This window comes from Manis pentadactyla, chromosome 18 (assembly GCF_030020395.1).
Source record: "Manis pentadactyla isolate mManPen7 chromosome 18, mManPen7.hap1, whole genome shotgun sequence".
NCBI lineage: Eukaryota > Metazoa > Chordata > Mammalia > Pholidota > Manidae > Manis > Manis pentadactyla.
The window spans coordinates 23,212,660-23,231,756 of record NC_080036.1 but is presented as its reverse complement, the minus strand read 5'-3'; the positions used below and the strand labels follow the sequence as shown (position 1 = coordinate 23,231,756).

The following is a 19,097-nucleotide window of genomic DNA, read 5'->3' as shown; positions in this document are numbered from 1 at the left end:
GCCGGCTGGGGGAGAGAGAGGCATTCTCACAGTGCCTCACAAGCAGAAGCTTTGTCCCTTTAAATTTTTCCAAAATGATTTAGTTTATTTACCTTGGGTTTCCAGGACCAGGCAAATGTGCCCTTCATGCCTTAGAGCCTACATTCCTAGGTTTGGTGTGGCTAGAAGGAAGGGAGACTAACCCTCTCATTGTTAAAGATGAGAAAGCAGAGAATGAGAATATTCCCTGGTTCTCCCAGGGCCTGGGGACCCACTAGGGGGCAGCCGGAAAGGCCAGCCAGATAACCCAGCTCTCGGCTGTGCCCCACCCTTGTCCCTCTAGACTTCTGTTGCTTTATGAACAAACCTTTGTCAAAGCCAAGATCAAGACAGGATCAATTCTTTCCTGAATAACAGCAGTGGTCTTTAGTGGACATCAAATGGTAAATAAATGTGCAGGGGGAAACAGCCATGGCCTATATTTTCAGAGTAAAAAGAAACCTCCTCATTCTAAGTTTACAATAGTGAATGAACACAAAGAGTTAGCTATAGAAATGTTTACAAAAATGTTTGTAAAAGTGAAAAATTGGCAACAACTCAAATATCCAACAGCAGGAAATTAGTTAAATCCGTTATGGCCTATAATCCCAGAAGGACATATGTTTCCCTTTAAAATTCTGAAAAGAAAAGTATATACAGACTTGAAATAGGCACATGATATATGGAAGGGGCAAAACAGGTCTATATACTGTATATTCAAGTGTTTTTAAAGTAGATATAAACACCGAAAAATATTGGAAAGCTAAGCATGAAAAATGGTATCACCTATTATCTCTGAGTAAAGAGGTTTTGAATGATACTAAATTTTTAAAAATATTTTGAAAAGATCTATATATGGCTATTACTTTTATAATGAGATTAATTCCCATATAATTGATACATGAAAGAAGAAAAATATTCACCTTAGATCCATTAATAAGATGAGGTCCTCCCTGGGGAATGGCGAATACATGGCATACTCCTTTCTCACTTCCCTTCTCTGCCTGTAGCTAAAAATTCCTAATCGATTGCTGCCATCATTCCCACCAGGCATGGGCCAAGGCCTCAGAATCCTCTCAACCACTTCCATCCATGTACGCCAGGACACATGGGGAAAACTAAATGGCAATCTTGTCTTATTTCAGTTTTGTGGAAAATGGAGAAGTTGTAGGTGTGGAGGTACCCAGTTAAAACAGGTTCAGGAGTGACTCAAACTAAAACATTTAGGCCACCCTGGAAGTCACAAGGCTTGTAGAACTCTAAAACCACACAGAGTGATAATGATGCTGATTTTTCCCCTTTATCATTGGGAGGGCAGCATGTGCATGCCTCTTGATGTTCCCCACCATCGCTCACCCTAATTCAGGTGGCTGGATAGATAGATGTGTAATATAAGGTAGAAAGTTGGGGAACCCTCTCTTCTGAAAATGGCGACACCACTTCACCTACACATTCATTCACCAGACTAACATTGAGCACCCAGTGTGTTCAAAGCTCCATGTTCCTTTCCCAGGTAAGTGAGCACAGCCCCAGCTCTTAGGAGTCCTCTCAGGAGCTGACCAGAGAAGCTGGGAGCCCCCCATTTGTGAAGGTTCTGGGCCCCTAGACAGATGCTAACGGCTTAATATAGCTGGCAAAAAAAAAAAGTTACCCTGAAAAATAATTTTGATAACACAATGAAACAAAGATTTGCAAGGTATTTTTGAAAAACTAATGAAAATTATAGGACTCTTGAAGACAGAACTGAAAATTATAGAACAGGTATAAGGTGACACTGTTCAGATAGTTGTAGGTTGCCCTAAAGCAGTTTCACTACCTGTATCTCTGCCCCAGGAATAATCAACAACAGTATTTTTCAACTTCTGTGACTATGGTCCACAGCAAGAGATAAGTGTTACATTATGGCCCAGTGCACACATACCTATACATAAATATAACTAAAACAAAAATTTCATGGAAAAAAAACCCTCAATATGTATGCTGTGTTCTGCTCTATTTCATGCTTTTAAGGAAGTTGGCTCTGACCCAGTATATTGATTTTTATTGCCCACTATGGGTTGCAAAATCAGTCTGGAAATCTCTGCTCTAGAAGGATATGGTACAGTTCCATCTTTTACTTAGAAGTGGTTTATTGAAGAAGAGTTGCAATGGCCGAATTCCATCTCCAGTGGAACCCACTGAGATTAACCGCCATTACTGCTAATGAGGAGTCAGCCAAGAAACCAGATTCCATGGCATTGTTAACTGTTGTTCTTGACTCCATGTAAGAAGGGGACAGCGGGGCATCACAATTCCATGTGACAAGATGTGAGATGGGGTCCATGCAAGTACAATGGGAACCGGTGGAAGAGCCACGTACCCTGGCCTTGGAGTCGGGGCAGGGGTCTGGGTTTGAAATGAGGTGATGTCTACCTGCGACGTGACAACTGAGTAAACATGCAGATGAACATGGAGGAGAGAGTCCTGCATATGTGGTGACATAAAGAAAGCCTGGGTAGAGGAAAGGCCTCAGCATGTTTGGGACTGGAGGGAGAAGCCATCAGGGACATGATCAGGAAGGGCTGCTGCCTGGTGAATAGGTCTGACCTTCCTCTCTAAGGCAAATGAACTCAGGGATGGGCTGCAACCTGGGAGTGCGGGTTCTGTGGTGCATTTGAGAAAGGACCACTGCTGTGTGGAAGAGAGTACAGGACTGAATCCTGAGCTGCTGGTGTGGCAGAGCTGCCGACGGGGCCCTGTGCTGGCATGGTGCTACCGAGTGGGGACGCGAGGGTGGTAAGAACCTTCGGGACTGTCAGCAGCCCTGGACAAGAAGCAGAAACGGAGTTGGTGGTATTGAAGACGGATGTAGTGGCAGGAGTGCGGCAAGAAAATTAAGGATGATGGTCAAATAGGGCTAAAGGATTGACCGTGGTGTCTGGGGTGGATAAAGAAGAGGTAAAGATAGGAGAGGGGAGAGAGGACAAAGATAAAGGAACCCTAAGGACCAGATGTAGTACATCATGGAAAAAAAAATGGGAATTTGTGGCCAAAGCTTTGTTGTCTGACTTTGAGATGTTGGGGGATGTTGGGGATGGAGCCGTCCTGCGAGATGGCAGAGCCCAGGGTGTGGCATGGCCGGAGACCAGAGGGAGAGTGAACAGCCTTGACATTGAGAATAGCTGTTGAAAGACCAGAGTATGGACTTGTGTGACTATGGAGAAGTTTAGGGCACCCAGGACAGTGGCAGAAGTCAAGGGGGAGAGAGGGAGGCCGAGCTGGGTCAGTACATTCAGAGTGAACCAGATGACCAACTCATCGCAGAATCCCTGACGCAATCCCATCCATCCTTCTTCACCCTTCTGCACATGCCCTGACCCCTGCTTTCTCTCCGGGTATCAGCTAAGCACTTACTGGAAGATGTGCTCCAGAGCCTTGCTCCTGAGGTCTGCTGCAGGCCGTGGATGTTGCCCCACGTTGAAATACTAGAAACAAATGTTCTCTGAGACCTTCCCTGTCTCCTGGGGCCTCCAGCAGGAGAACGAAGCAAGTGTGGGGAATGTATAGGTACTAGAAGAGTGTGGACCTTGAGTTGGAAGGGAAGAAAGATTTTACTTGGCTAAGTAGTTGCCAGGGTGGAGCAAATGATGGATTTTGCTGGGAGAGTGAATGACATTCAGAATTCTGGTTTAGGAGGATCAGCCTGGGAGCAAGGTGGTTCTGCAGGACAGCTAAGGAAAGCGTTGAAGTGGGAAGCTAATCAAGGGTAGAGCAGTGGAATTAAAAGGCATAGACAAGTAGAATCCAAATTCTGGAAGCAACATCTATTACGTGCCCCCACCGCACCCCACCCCCACTGACTCAGTGGGGGCAAAAGCACGAGACATGCTGAGGATTTGAGCCCCTGTAACTAGGTCTACGGAGAAGTCGTTGACAGAACAAGATGACAGATGCGATGAATCAGGTGTGTCCATTGTACGGTGAGGATGGGCTGGGCTGGCCACCACCAGCCCTCCTCCCACACACGCCTGCTCTCAGTTTTGGACAGAAAGCATTGAAAACACCAGCCTCCAGGTGCCCCTCCATGCCCAGGTGTCATTGCTGAGCAGACTGTCCTCGGGTGATTCGTGAACTATTCCAGAAGTACCTTGTAGAAATTCTTGATGTGGCTCATCACACATTTGTTGAGCTCCGACGGTGAAGTCTTGAATATAAAGAAGTTCTCTAGGCAAGTGGGAGAAATGAACACATTAAGTGAATGTGTCAGAAGAAGTAAGCATAGCGTGCCAGACACCCCAGGTAAGAGGCTGCGCACCCAGCCGTGGGGTGGAGGAGCACACAATGGCAGGAATATACGGACACCCCTTCCCCTCTCCTATGCATTTGTTTGCTTATTCAGCAAACGTTAAACACCAGTGATGTGTCTGACGTCCTGAAGCGCCTGCATCTCCCAGGAGCCACTTGCCTCCCTGTGCTACGCTGATAGGCATATTTGCCATGGACCCCCGGGTTTGAGTCCAGCTCTGCTGTTACTGACCATGTGGCCTTAGTCGGTTATTCAAGCTCTTTGAGCCTTAGTGACTTTAACAAGGCACCAGGGATGCAGTGAGCCCAGCTTCTCAGATTTAAGACAAGTGTCAGGTGTCCATGGACAATGATGGCCCAGCATCAGCAGTCCAGCCTCTTCCCTGGCATTGCTGACGCGGGGAGAATACACCACTCGACATCCCCCTCTCCTGCTTTACTGGGCATAACAGTAATGGTTATGTTATTCAACCATCAGTGAGAGAGTCCATGGTGAATTCAAGTCTTGGCAGATAAGCTGGAGAGGAACGAATATCTTTTCAAATGCAAATGGCAGAATAATTTTCCGCTTCCATGTTGCCTTATAAAGATATATGAATTTGTTTTCTTACAAGCCTTTCAGTTCACCTTTTAAGTTTAGACCACAGCATATAATTGGATCCCACCTTTTCAACCAGGGGAGTGAATTAAATAGCTAAAATGCAAGGCCCTGAGGTTTAATCTCTGTTAATAGATTTCAGGAAAACAGAGACCGTTTCCTTAAATGATACTGAAATTTTTGCATCAAAATATAGCTGCAGTTTGGGTCAGAGGATAAGGAGGAGGTAGGATTTAATCCTTCCAGTATTCTCCGTAGTAGCATGTAACAGCACCGAGCCTCCGGATACGCTCTCCAGCACACAGCGGGTGCCCAGGGGTGGGACCCTAGTTCATGGCCACTACATCCACGAGCTCCTCCCTGGGAGACATAGGGAGATGAGAGGCAAAATGGGAAGATTGCTTCCACAGCCCCCAAGAGGAGCGCGCTCATCCAAAACAGGTTCTAAAGCAACAGTGCACCTCCCTCCTTATTCTGTAGGTAGCAGAGGGCCTAAGAGTAAGATGCTCAGAGCAAGGGTAGGTACTAACGTACATCTCACCCACTTGGCCCCCTTCTGGAAGCAGCTGGAAATCTTCCAAAACTGGCTTTCTCTTACGGCGTGAAGGGTTCTTGCCAGGTGGGGTTATTTGCTGAACCTTGGCTCGAAGAGTATTCTGGAGATGATTGAAAAGAGGACAAGTTTTCATTTATCCAAATGAAAAAAAAACAGGGAAGGACCCGGATATTTTGAAAGCCCTCTCTATGAGGGGCCTGCACAGATGCCATCGCATTTAATTCTGTACAGAAACTCAATACAAGATGGCATTATTGTGCCTATCTTGTAAACACTGACACTGAGATTTAATAAAGTTGAGTAACCTGCCCAGGGTCACAAGTGCCCAAGTGGCAGAGGTGGAATCCAAAATCAGCCTTCTCTGGTTCCAGAATTGGGGTGTTTCCTCTCTGCCACGCCGCAGCCTCCCGATGTGAGCTTCCTCTCTGAAGAAAAAGAACACTCTCACGGCTCCTCTCCTGGCAAGTGTGTGCCAGGACGCCCGAGGTGTTTTCCCAGGACAGAGAGAGTTTACAAAAAGTCTCCCAACCTTCTGAGTGCATTAACAACCCCAGAGAAGGGAGGACTCTGCACTTTGCAAAAAGATCAGAACCCCCTTGTGTATGTATGTATTTCCCTCTCTGTATTTTGCAAAGATCAGACCCCCTGTGTATTTCACCCTCCAAAAGCTTTAAATCCAGACTTCTGCAAGCCAGTTACTCCCAGGAGCTTAGCGGAAGGGTAAATATGAAGTGTCTGTAGCCCTGGAAATCCCGGATAAGAACTCTAAAATCTTCTCTTCAAATCAACAAACTTTGAATTAGTAGGAAGGAGATTCTTCCGTGTGGGGGTTTGAAATGTCAAGCCTGGCACAAATGGTTAGTCTGTCTCAGCTTCCGTTGTCTCTATATGTAAAACAGGAGGGGTGATGGAGAGTATTCGTGATGTATTTGGGGTACCCCACACAGTGCTGAGGCCTGGGACCGTCAGCAGTTATCATATAGTCATACTGTATATAGGAGTGTAAACACTGGGGAATCAGCGCCTTGCACGGACTGCCTGGGCTTTTGTTCAGTCCCCCTGAGTTGTGAACATGAGTGGCTGCACGTGAAATTAGCCATCAAATAGAACTCCCTTCTGTGACTAATTGGATGAGTTCTAGAATGGCAAAGGGCTCTAAGGAAAGAGACCCTGTGAGCTCATCTCTAGTTTTCTCTGCATACCTGGAATTTAAGACCTGATAGCGAGAGCCCCACTTTGGGAAAGAATTTTATGTCAACAAAAAGGAAAAGATGAATTTGGTAGAAAAGATAACCCATGTCTTCTCTATTCAGAAACACACAAGGAAACTCATAAAGGTTATAAACTTAAGGTACTCAGCCCAGAGTTTATTTTAAACTATCACCCCCAATCCCCTGTAGAATGGGAATAAGGCAACCAAAGTTCTGGCCTTACGGAAGGACCAGACCCTTGCATAAACACCCCATTTGGATCAGTGCAGACCTTGACCCAGACCAGGCAGGCAACATCAGTTCCATTTTAAAGATCTAGAAACTGAGGCATGGAGAGATCAAGTGACTTGACCCAAGGCTTTTTCAACTCTCTAAGTTCTCTTATCTCTCCCATAAATGCTTTCCAAACTATTGAGTATGATATGAAAAACTTTTCTCAGCACTTAGCTTTCTAATTTCTGCTTAAAGGCTTTTTCTGACTCTTTCAAGGTCTTGTCATCCGATAATAGAGCTTGACAATAGGCAGAATAAAAATGACACCACTAGCACAAAGAAGTCTGCCCTACTTTACAGATAACTCAACATTATAAAAATCCTTACTCGATACAGGTACATGAAGAAGTCACAGATTGGCATTTTAGAGGGATATTTTGGTTTAAGCAAGGATTAACGAATGGTTCCTTTATATTGCAAATTTCTTCTGATGTGCTTAAAACATGATCTGCTTTGCCCAAGTTGGCTTCGCATACAGCCCTTGAGGCACATGTGCGTTGCGGAGCTCGGAGCCTGTCCCGTACTTCCCCATGACCAGCTTTTACCAATGACTTCGTAGTCCTAGTCCCTCCCTTGCCAGTGATGGGTGGGCGGGGACAAAGTGAAATGACCTGCAGAGAGGCAGAAAGAAGAAGAGGGAAGAACATGGGGGAGCTAATCACAACCTAATAAAAGCCTGGGAAACAGAAAGGCGAATAGATTCAAATGATACCACTGGGCCGCTGGGAACAGGCCAAATTAGTGCCATTTATCCCCAAGTCTATCAGTGGCTCCAGTGCGCCACTTCTTTACCTAAATACCGTGGAGTAGGTCCTCTTGCCTAGTTGCCATGTAGTGCCTCCTACGGCTTGTCATCATTTAAATGAAGAAGGGCTAGGTTGAGGGTCCGGCAGACCACACGCTGGCACACCAGCACAGCCTCAGACCCCCGGGGCAGCGTCTGGGCACACCCTGCCTGACCTGGAAGCCACAAAGGCAGAGCCGGTTGTGTGAGATTTTGAGCTTGGAGTTCATTTGTTAAACCAAGCTGCTCAGGAGGGTCAATGAGGTTTCATGTAAAACTCCTTCTCAGGGGGTTCTCTTTGGGGTACAAGAGAGCTGGAGAATGCTAAGGGTATGTGCTGAGACACCTGGGGATTTGGGAGCTCCGCCAGCCTCATTAGCACTGCCCCGACAGTGAGAGAGAGCCCCCCGAGACGTGAATGTGATTTTGTGGGTAGATGTATTTTTCTAGACTAAGGGTCTGTCTGTATCTCATCAAATTCTCAGAGGGAACTTCCTTAACGAGAGAAACGCAGACACTCCAGAGCTGCCTCTGGAAAGTTCACTTGGATGGTGGGATTCCCCAGCAATGGGATCTCGGAATTGTTGCCGCCTGCTTCCCGTGATCACTTCCCACTTCTGCAGTCTCTCCCTGAAGATGATGATTGGCACCACGTTCTGATCTTAGGGACACTTGTTTCTGAAGCAGTTAATTTGCATTAATGACCCATCCGTTGCTTTCCTAAAGTACAGATTCGACCTTTCTTCCCCCTACAGACCAGAACCACCTGGGAAGATTTTAACAATGTTGATAACCGGGCCACACCCCAAATATTCTCTTTTAATTTTCTGGGACAGGCCACCTCAGGTGACTTTAATGTGCCCCTGGGACTGAGTTCCTCTGAGCTTGGGGTGACAGCAGAGACAGAAGCACAGAATAAGAAGAAACTGAAGGAATAGTTTGCATCTCCTCTGCCATTCTTGATGACTGGTTAAAGGCACCTGAAATGCTCTGTTGGGAAGGTTTTCAAACTGGTTCCCAGCTCAGAATGTAAAGCATTCTGACCTAGTGGGAATATCTGAGGGAAGAGAAGTCATCAGTATATATGCAGATAATTTTCATCTTCAGTACACCACACATATATTTATATATGTGTGTACACATACACATGTATACAAAATACGTGTGTACATTGGTACGTGAGTGTATACACACAAGGCACAGCGTGCTCGTGTTCAGCTTCTGGTCCCAGCTCCCTCCAGAGCACGTGCAGCCCTAGAGGCCCCAGGTGAGGAGCACGACACTGCGGAGCTGTCCCCGCTCTGACGCCGCACGTCTTGGATGCCAAGAATTGTCTCCCTCCGGGAAGACACGGCCTCCTTGGGCCCTCAGCAGATGATAGTAGTATTAGGACTGTGTGTGCCAGGCCCTGCTCTGCCTGCTTTTCAGGTGTTCATTTAGTCAGTCTTCCCAGCCATCTGATAAAGACCCATATTCTCATCCTCGTTTTGCAGATGGGGAAACCAAGGCACAGAGGGCTTAAATAACTCATGCAGGTTTGTGCCATAAACCACAGGGCAGGGCTGGGATTCGAACTCAAGTAATTAGGCTTCTGACAGGGTCTTTTTCCCCTGCTGTGCTACAGAACCACCAAGAAGGACGTGCTTGCCCAGCAGGAGAGAGACTCATACCCGGGGAAGGGGAGCCCCCGTCTGCAGGGAGCCAGGGATCCGGGGCCCGAACATTCAATGTGCTTTTCCCTCCTTCAGGCTTCATCCCCCCACCCCTCATCTTTGGGGCCGGCATCGACTCCACCTGCCTTTTCTGGAGCACCTTCTGTGGGGAGCAAGGCGCCTGCGTCCTGTACGACAACGTGGCCTATAGGTACCTGTACGTCAGCATCGCCATCGCGCTCAAGTCCTTCGCCTTCGTCCTGTACACCACCACGTGGCAGTGTCTGCGGAAAAACTATAAGCGCTACATCAAAAACCACGAGGGCGGACTGAGCACCAGTGAGTTCTTTGCCTCTACTCTGACCCTAGACAACCTGGGGAGGGACCCTGTGCCCGCAAAACAGACACATAGGACAAAATTTATCTATAACCTGGAAGATCATGAGTGGTGTGAAAACATGGAGTCCGTTTTATAGTGACTAAAGGCAGGGTGAACTCTGTATTAGTAATCAAAGGGTCATTTTTCCTACAAAAAGAAAAAAAAAGGTTTCCCAAAAAAAAAAATCGATACACATGTAAACGCATACACACACACACACACACACACACACACACACACACACACATGACCTTTGTCCCTTTTCCTCAAAATCAGAGCCAGACAGAATTCAGAATAAGCGCATGGGACCATGTGTTTGATGTGCAGCCCACTGGGGCTTGTCTACTCTTTGAAGGCACCTCATGGTTTTTCAGGATGCCGACAGCTGCAAGCAACAGGCACTGCCAAATTCAGGGAACAGTGGTGGCCAGCTTGGAGGACGGACATTTCTGGATATACATACACATACAAAACTAAACAAAAAAATTTTTTTAAGTCTACTAAAAAAGCCCAAGTTGACGACATTGCCAGAATAAGCACTAGTGACACACCCCGTGCCACCCTCCCGCCTCCACGCGGGGGTGGGGCCGGGCACAGGTCAGAGGGGCGGAAGCCCGTGCCTCTCTCTAACTCTCGCAATATGGGTCACTGTGTAGACGACTCACCCGGTCTGCATGTGGTTCCAGGCCCCAGAGTTCTCAGCGATGCTAACGGGTGATGTGTGCTGGAGTCTGTAATTGGCGCCTCTCACCAGCTCCATTCTCATGTTCAAGACTGAGGGCCCAAGGGGGGAGCTGGGCGTGGGGGGCCAGCACCTCTCCTCCCCCCACAGCGCCTCCCAGTGGTGGGCACCGCCTCCCCCCAGCCCCGCAGAGTGACCTCAGGAAGCCGTGGGCCTTGTCTGGCTATGACTGACTTCGCTCAGAGCCGGCGAAACCCAACCTAGTCCAAGTCATTTGCTTACATTTGCCAAACATTTTGCCATTTTTAAAAAAAAAAAAACAAAAAAAACCACAATGCATATGAATTTCAAACTGTTGTATGTATAATCCTCGGATACTATTTTTAACGACTTCTAAACTCTGTGTTAACCCTTCAGTAACTAACACAGTTCTCTAGGCTGAATTTATTATGCTGGTTGCTTTGACTCTTCTCCTTTTTTTAATGCACCAAAAATATAATGTGATTCAAGGGATGCAATTAACCTATTGTAATTTTTTTATCATTTTATCCTCATTCGGATAGTCTGCAAAAACAATATAGATCGTGTTACAAAATAGAAAAAAACATGCTTGAAAAAGAGGGTGTCATGCACCCTGCCTTTCAAAGAATCACATTTGAGACAACAGGGGATAATGTGATGAATTGCAAATTTGTCTTCTCGCTTTATTCCCTGTGATTCAGTGATCGCTGTCATGGGAAGGAAGCCCTTTTATATTCATGCTTCACCTTCCAAGAGGCGTTCTTTCCAGCCTGTGGAGGAGGCGCCCTTAGATGTGGGCTGTATGTCTGGGTGCAGTGCTTCTGGGGATGGGAAAGAGAAAGACCGGATCCCCGGCCCAAGCTGTTGAGCCCTCTGTGGTGTCGGTGAAAATGAATAGAGCCACGAGCTCCTGGAAGCTACTGCATGGCCAGTGCATGAAAATGTCAGTAATGCTTTCAGAGTCAGTCTGGAACGAAGAGGCCTTTGTCTGTGTGCGTTTTGAAAGTGACTGAATCTCACGGCAGGTAGAGAGCTAACCTGTCGTTGCTCGGGGCAGCAATGGTGGGGAAACGTCTTGCAGTCAGCAGACTCAGGCTTCGAAGGCCATTGCCGTAAGGGGACAGAGTTTATGTGAGAGCCGCGCACACGCACACACAAAGGGCCTGTTAACTTACCTTTCCTGCCTCTTCGTTCCTCGCCCCGTGAAGGGCTCCAGCGTTGTTTGGTTGGTCAGTCTGCTTTTCCTCCTACAACACATATTTGCAGTTCAACCAGAGGCCAACAAAAGAATCAGGAAAGAAAAGAGTGGGTAGGGAGTAAGGGTGTTGTGCCAAATTTTTAACAAACACTGGAAGTGGGGCGGTTTGAGTGACAGTCCAAAACTAGAGGATGCACAGCCGAGCAAGGACCCCCAAAAGCATCTCTTGTCATGGTGCGGGGCCCCCGGGATCCGCTGCTTGGGACACGACCCTTCTGAAGCAGCCCTTCTGTTTAGTTTGAGTCTGTCCTTGTTCATGAAAATGGGGACAGTCATCAATATGGTAACTAGTAAAAGGTGGTGGGATTGTTCTCCAGTTCATAAAAATGTGTACGCTGTGTTGCTCTTAAGGCTTTGATGCCGTTCTATACAGGTTTGGGTCAGCGTTGTTTTGAAAATGTATTGTTAATAGGTCATTGCCCTCTTAATACATCATTGTGTAGCTCTCCAAACTGCACACCGACTGAGGCCCCAGGACCCTGTGTTTCATGGCGCTATTTGTTTTTTTTTAAAAAAAAAAAACAACCTTTTAAAAAAATATATTTCAAAAATTCTTTGCATTTTGGATTTTTTTTTTTTATTGCTGTGATCTTAGGGTGAGAATAAGATGTTAGGAAAACAACTCCAGGACTCAGTGTTACCAACAATTGGATATTGATTTCCAGTCCCCTGTCCTAAGAGTGTTGTGTGTCACCTTTTAAAACTTTAATTTCTTTCATATGCTGCAGAACAGAACACCTAGTCTCATTTTAATTTTATTTTTTGTGCTGCAAAGAACCATCGTACAGATAGTGCTAGGTCCAGCCCTTGTTATTTGTTTGGGGTTAGGGGTATTTTGAATGAAAAGGTGGCCCGGTAAGATCTGTGTTGGACTTTCAGAAAACAAGAATGTTAAGGGACAGAATAAACCTAGAAAGCGAATGCGGCAGTTCTGTCTCTGATGCTACAAACCCCGCTGCCTTAGTTGAACATGCTGAGAGATGGATGAAAAAGTGCTCTTGGATGCAAGTCTCCACAGATTTTTGTCATTCCTACACACAGACCAAGGAGGTCTTTTTACCATATCCCTGCTATGAAGTAAACACATTCTGTAACAGCGTCTCTCTCCCTCTCTGGGGGACGGGGTTTCTGCTTCTCGGGGCAGACCCCAGCCTTGCTCCCCTTTCATGCCTGAACAGAGGAAGGCTGTGAGGCTCCGAGGCACCCTGGGGACACTGCCACTCCAGGAGGCGACAGCGTGCGGGCTTTCCTCACAGCTAATGAAGGGGTAGGAGAGGCTTCCTCCCGCGGCTAAGGAGTTTGCTAGAAGCGCTTCACAGGCAAAATAATACGGGGAAACCAAGATCTTCTAAGGAATCCTTTGACAGACGTCCTAATGTTCTGAGCAGGAAGAAGTGAGCTCTTCCATAAAAATCACTTCTTCCCCACCACCTTACGCTGGAATCATTTCCTCTAGTGACGATTTTTAAAGTTTAAGTAGCATCTATACATTTAAATCCCTGATTCCACCTGGTTGTCTCCAGTAAGGACTAGAGCTCTCCGTCCCTCAGGCATGGCAAGATTTCCCCCTCTCTTCCCGGCCTGAGGTAACCTGCAGAAACATTCCACAGAAGCAACCAACAGGTCCCTGGGGTGATAACTACACCACTTCCGGGCAATTTTTCCCAGGAAAAAGGTTCTGCCGTGGTTGCTAGTAATGGGTTATCTGCCACACTTGTATAGCAGACCATTCACTGAGGAGCATGTAAAATGGAAACGTGTGTGTGTGTTTTACATATATATATACACACACTCACAGAGAAGCCCTCAGAGGAAACGTAGTTGTCGCCTCCCCAGGAGCCTACAGGGCTGGTTTCTTGCTGCCTGCTGTTCAGATCCTCGGAAGTATGGTTTCTTCTCCCCCCCGTGAAGCCAGCCAGATACGTGTTCTCAGCACCGCTTGGGAGTCCTCAAAACACTCCTCAACTGTGTTGAGCAATCAAGGTCAATGTGTAGAAATCCGTGTGGTGGATCATACGGTCAGGAGCCGGAAGAGAAAGACAGGATGAACTTCTGTTCCAGTTTGGTGGAGTTACACTCTGTTTTATTGGGTGTTTGGTTTGGTTTGGTTTTGATGAGGGGAGAAAACTAAGCAAGCAGTTTCTCAACCAACAGAGAGTATTTGCTGGCTTGCACCACTCTTACCTGACTGTTTGGATGGCCAGTGAGAAACATGTAAGTCCAGGAGCCAGGAGAAAGTGCCACACACATAGTAGGGGCTTGATGGCTCCAGAGCTCAAGCCACTGCCCTCTCATCAGCCTCCTGTCAACCATGATCTGTGTTCCTCTTTAAGTTAGAATCCAGATCAAATACCGAAGTACCGCCATGTTTTCTAAGAGGGAGCTAGTGAAATTAAATCAGCTTGGAAAATGACTTGGGGACATAAATGCTGTCCTCATCCTCTTCTCTCTGCCCTTCCCTCCTTTTTCATTATGCCTGCGTCTCCCAGCTCAGCCCAGATTCTTTAGTTCTGTACAGCTGCAAAGATCTAACCTCTTAGAGCAACTGGCCTTACATGACAGCCTTCAGACCTAGCCTCCCTGGGGTATTATGGTTGCTCAAGAATAAATTGGTAAAATAGAAGAAACTAGCAAAATATGCAAGGAAGGTATTTTCATTCAGATGGCTCTCAGAGGGCTTGTTGCCTAGGATAACAGGTGGAATCTTCACTGTGCACACAGCCACCCACCCACACCTCCCCTTTCTCACATTCGTAGGTGACCTCAGAGTGCTTGGCCTTCATGACAGGGAAAACATGTGTTAAAAAGCCTAAAATGGAAAATTCAGAAAAACAAGATTCTCCTATCCCTCGGAAATCTGTGACTGCCATGGAGACAGGGCAGTCTTACTTTTCTTTCTTCTCAGAGACCAGACCATCCTCCTGGTAGCACAATTGTCCTTTGCAGAATTAGTGTCATTTGAGAGTACATCGTCTGAGCATATTTTCCAAACCTGTATTTATTCATTCGTTCCTTTACTTTTGGCTGTGTGCCAGGACTCAGACCAGATACAAAGGCGAAAAGACATATTCCTATCCTCTAAGAGCTCACTTTTCAATGAGCCAGACAGACCTGAACACAAACAAAAGCGATTAGAATACTTACATTAAGATCCCAGGTCTGTCTGGGTGCAAGGAGTGCTGACTCATGGTGGTGGTCAGTTCAGCCTCACGGCATCGAGACCAGGAAGGTTTCAGAAAGGTGGGTGGCCTAGAAACCAAGAACTGAAGAGCAGCAGGAGAGGTGGGGGGAGCCCCCCCCCCCTATCAAGAGGGCCACCAGAGCAAATTCACAAACCTGTCAAAGGGCAGGTGGTAAACATTTCAGGCTTTGAGGATCATACAGTTTCTGTTGCAACTATTCAACCCTGTCGCTGTGACATGAAGCCAGCCCTAGATAATATTTTTAAAAAATGAGTGGGCTGTATTCCAATAAAGCTTTATTTACAAAGTCAGGTGGTGGCTGGATTTGACCAAGGGCTCTAGTTGCTGAGGTTGCTGCAGATGGGCAGAGGCATGTGTTGGAAGGGTCCTTCAGCCAGGCGTCCGTCAACCTTGATGTTCCTGACCCCAGGAATCTAATTCAGGTATCCCATTTTTTCCAAGACTGAGGTAAGTACCCCATTATTCTCAGGATTTATAATTGAAGTCAGCATCATCTTTCTCTCATATAATGGGGGGAATTTGAACTACACAATCTGTGGTCTCTTCCAGCTCTGACACTTTCCATAGTCCTACCAGAGTAAGCATCCTTTTTTCTTTAGTAGTAGAAATGGGCATGCACGGGGAAAATATAGAAACTAGAAAGAGAAGAGTGAGTCCAGATACCGAAGAACATGTCAAATCCCTTCCCTCTTTCCCACTAACACAAAACATTGGCTCTATGAAGTGAATAGATATGGCAGGTGGAATAATTGGTAAGCACTAATAATTAATAATAATAGCTAACATTTACCAAGCACTTACTGTACACCAGCTCATTATATGTTTTGGCTTATTGACTCTCAGCAATAGCCCTGTGAGGCAGGAACTATTATTAGCGCCCGTTTTCAGGAGAGGCAATGAGGCTGAGAAGGCTTCCAGAATCACAGAATTCCAAGGTCACAAAGCAGAGCTAGGATTCAAAGCAAGCTAGGAATCTTGGTCTCTGTGGCTCCTCCTTCCATAAGGACGCCCTCCCAGCCTGTAGAGACTGCCTCAGTGGGAAGACTGGCTCCAGTGGGCTGTGGGGCCCCACACACTCTCACCTGCCCCTAACAGAACAACCAGATACCACCGTAGCACACCCTGGCGATGCCCATCGTCCTGTGTTGTCTCTGGTCTTAACCACAGAGCCCAGGGATCGATTTATATGGGGTATTCTACCAGCAGCACACAAGAGGAACAGGAGATTCCTCCACTGGAGTGCATCTGAAATGTACTTTCAAACTGCTGACATGCCAGGAGGCATTCCTCAAGCGCTAGTCCCAGCCCCAGGGATGGACCCCACTCACCTCTCCTGCTTGGCCCCGATGTGGTCCACAGCATCAACCACGGGAGCTCAGCTCTAACTCGGAGCCTTCAGACACACGCTGGTCACCAGTTGGATACATCTTACTCTAGTATTAGATACTAGGCTTTTAGAAACAAGATTTTCTAAACATTTTTGTCTTTGTATCAGTGATTTGGGCCAACAATCAGTAGTTGATGATTAGCATAAATTCTGAATATTTTTCCATAAAGCAAAGTGATTATGTTCTTCCGCTACGAGAAAATGGAACAACAGGGTACATTCTCTGGAGGTTTAACATTCTGTAGGTTGAGATTTTGCCATCCTATTAAATCCCCCCAAATAATGCTTTCTTTAAATTCATGCTAACTTACAAAAGACAGCCCTCATGGAGATATGTCTATCAAGACTGTTTGACTTTATAAAATGAATTAAAAGGATGCAATGTAGGAATTTTCATTGCTAGAGGAACCCAACCAAAACAGAAACTGTGTTCTAGTCCAGCATCGTAAAGGCAGGAAGGGGCTGGGGAGCTCATGTTTATTAAAAGCCTGCTACCCACATGCCCAGGTAATGCACACAGCAGCTTTCTCACACCAGCTCTATAAGGTAAGTATCATTTTTTCCACTTTACAGATTCAAAACCCAAGGCATAGTAAACCCGATCTTCCCAAGGTCACACAGCTAGAAAAGTCACCAGGAGCCAATCCAGGGCTGTCTGGCTTCCTAAGAAACTTCCATGGGGTCAGCAGGGCATCAGCTGCCAGAAAAACACCCACAGAAGTCATTTCATAGAGAAATGAGCCCAGAGCTGGAGGTGAGAATCTGCACAATGTTGCCTCCAGGCACAAGAATCTAAAAAGGAGAAAAACTTTTTTTGCTTTAATAAGTAAACATCGGAGACCTTTAAAAACACTACTCTTCCTTCTACCACGTTGGCCATATCCGGAGTGTTCAGCCACTCATCATCCTCTATCTTATTCTGCACACAAGAACCAACCCGAGCTGTCCCCTTTCAGACCCACCCCACCTCCAACTCCCTGCCCTCAAGGCTTCCAGCAGAACCCTGAGACCACAAGAACTTGACCTTGTGAAAAGTTGAGGAAAGAGGCTCCAAATTGCCCAGAACATCCGGGCTACTTCTACAAGCCAGACCTCAGCTGCAAAGTCCTAAGGCGAGGAGTCACATTTCCACACTGTCTCCTTTCATCCCACCAGGTCAGAGTCTACAGAGGACAAGTGAATGGGTGGGGACTTCTGCAGCCCCCTGTGCCTATCAATGAACAGGAAGGCTGCAGGGCGCAGTCAATGAGATCTACACAGCTCACAGATCATCGCAGGGGCTAGCTGGGTTTTTAATGCCTTTTAAAGGAAAGCACAGCTATTTTGGAAGTGTGGCGTAGGCTTAAAAACCTTGCTCCAATGAGTGTTTCACTCAGTGTGTGGTTGATTAACTGTGGCTGAATGAAAAGCAAACTGGTCCAGAATGATGGAGGAGAAAGCATGACATTATGCTGAGAGGCTTTCTCCAGCACTCAGCTGCCTCTTCAGTAGAGATGAGGTGAGACCCCTTAGCCCACAAGGTCTGCCACTGGTGATTCATATAAGATAGAGAGAAGCTAATGACGGGGGCACATCTTACTTGGTCCCATAGAAAAAACATCTACTTGAGTATTGGTGTAGAGACATGCTTCTCAGAACGATTTGGCTCACAAAGGTCTATGGGCTTGGAGTCTGGCTCCTTGGGGTTCCATGCAGCAAGACCCAGCATCTTACTGCATGAGTTCCTGCTCTTGTCCATCCCCTGGAAAGTTGTGATGCTATTAGATAAGCCTAAAAGAAGTAGGAATCACAGAAAAGACCCACCTCTTTTTCCTCTCGACTCTCCTCCCTCCCCCGTCTTTAGGCACAGAGTACCAAGACATTGAGACTGAGAAAACCTGCCCTGAGTCACAGTCACCTTCAGAAGACTCCTTTGTGAGAAGCTGAGGGCCTGGCCCTCATCCTCTTCCTGCAGAGAACAGCCCACCACCACCCACAGACCTCGCGGGCCTGACTTAGCGTGCTCTGCCCTGCCCAGGAGCCTGAGGGTTCCTGTGTGGACTATCTGGCCAGTGTGTGGTCCTTCGAGGCCCCAAGCACAGGCCTATGACAAGGACTAAGGAGGCTGGTGTGGTCAGGAGTCCTCCGGACCCTCGGAGTAGGCATTTTTCCTGGGTTGCTGGAGAGTAATGCCAACCTGGTGTGCAAATTCCTTCTCACCTACACCTCCCCTGGCTCCAGTGGGGATGGCCTGCTGACACACTTTAGAAACCCCCCTCTTGAGAATGCTTCTCTGCCTTCTGAAATCAGCTGAGGCTGGATTTCAATGGGAGGGGGGTAAAATCCTCCTGTTTCACAGAAGGGAGGGGGGGAAAAAAGCACATACTCAATAGATTTTGAGTGTGGTATTCTGTATTTTTGCAGCTTCTATTTTCCAGATGAGCAGTTTAGAAATATGCGATGTAAAGTACATACTGTACGTTTGCTGAAGATTATATTAAAAGCATTATTTTAATTCTTCCTCCGTCTCATGCTGTAATCTCTACTATCGTTCTCTCTTGTGTCTTTGGGTAGAACAACGCTCAAAGATTCTTTAAGCGAGTGTGTCTGGCTATGTTCTACATTTATGGGCTTTGAGCTGTTCAAAAGAGCACAAGCTTCAGAGCAGACCTGGCTTCAAGTCCTCACCCTGGCACTTGCTACTCGTGTGGTGTTGAGCCAGTGATCTGACACTTCTGAGCCCCAGTTTCATCATCTGTAAACTGAAATATTGACACCTGCTTTAGGCCCTTGTGATAAGACTTAAATGAGG

The 19,097-nt window shown here is 46.8% G+C and overlaps 1 protein-coding gene across 2 annotated transcripts in view; it reads left to right on the top strand.

The window, feature by feature from the left end:
• SLCO3A1 (solute carrier organic anion transporter family member 3A1) overlaps nucleotides 1–18,804 on the top strand; it is a 264,472-nt gene extending 245,668 nt beyond the window's left edge. Inside the window, exons 10-11 of one of the 2 annotated variants that reach the window (XM_036931852.2) lie at nucleotides 9,473–9,715; nucleotides 18,150–18,804. In XM_036931852.2, the coding sequence (XP_036787747.2) occupies nucleotides 9,473–9,715; nucleotides 18,150–18,232 (326 nt within the window). In that variant the 3' untranslated portion in view covers nucleotides 18,233–18,804. Of the gene's footprint in view, nucleotides 1–9,472; nucleotides 12,277–18,149 lie in introns of those variants that run through there. The other variant, XM_036931851.2, reaches the window with a different exon arrangement.
• Nucleotides 18,805–19,097: the final 293 nt, after the last annotated feature.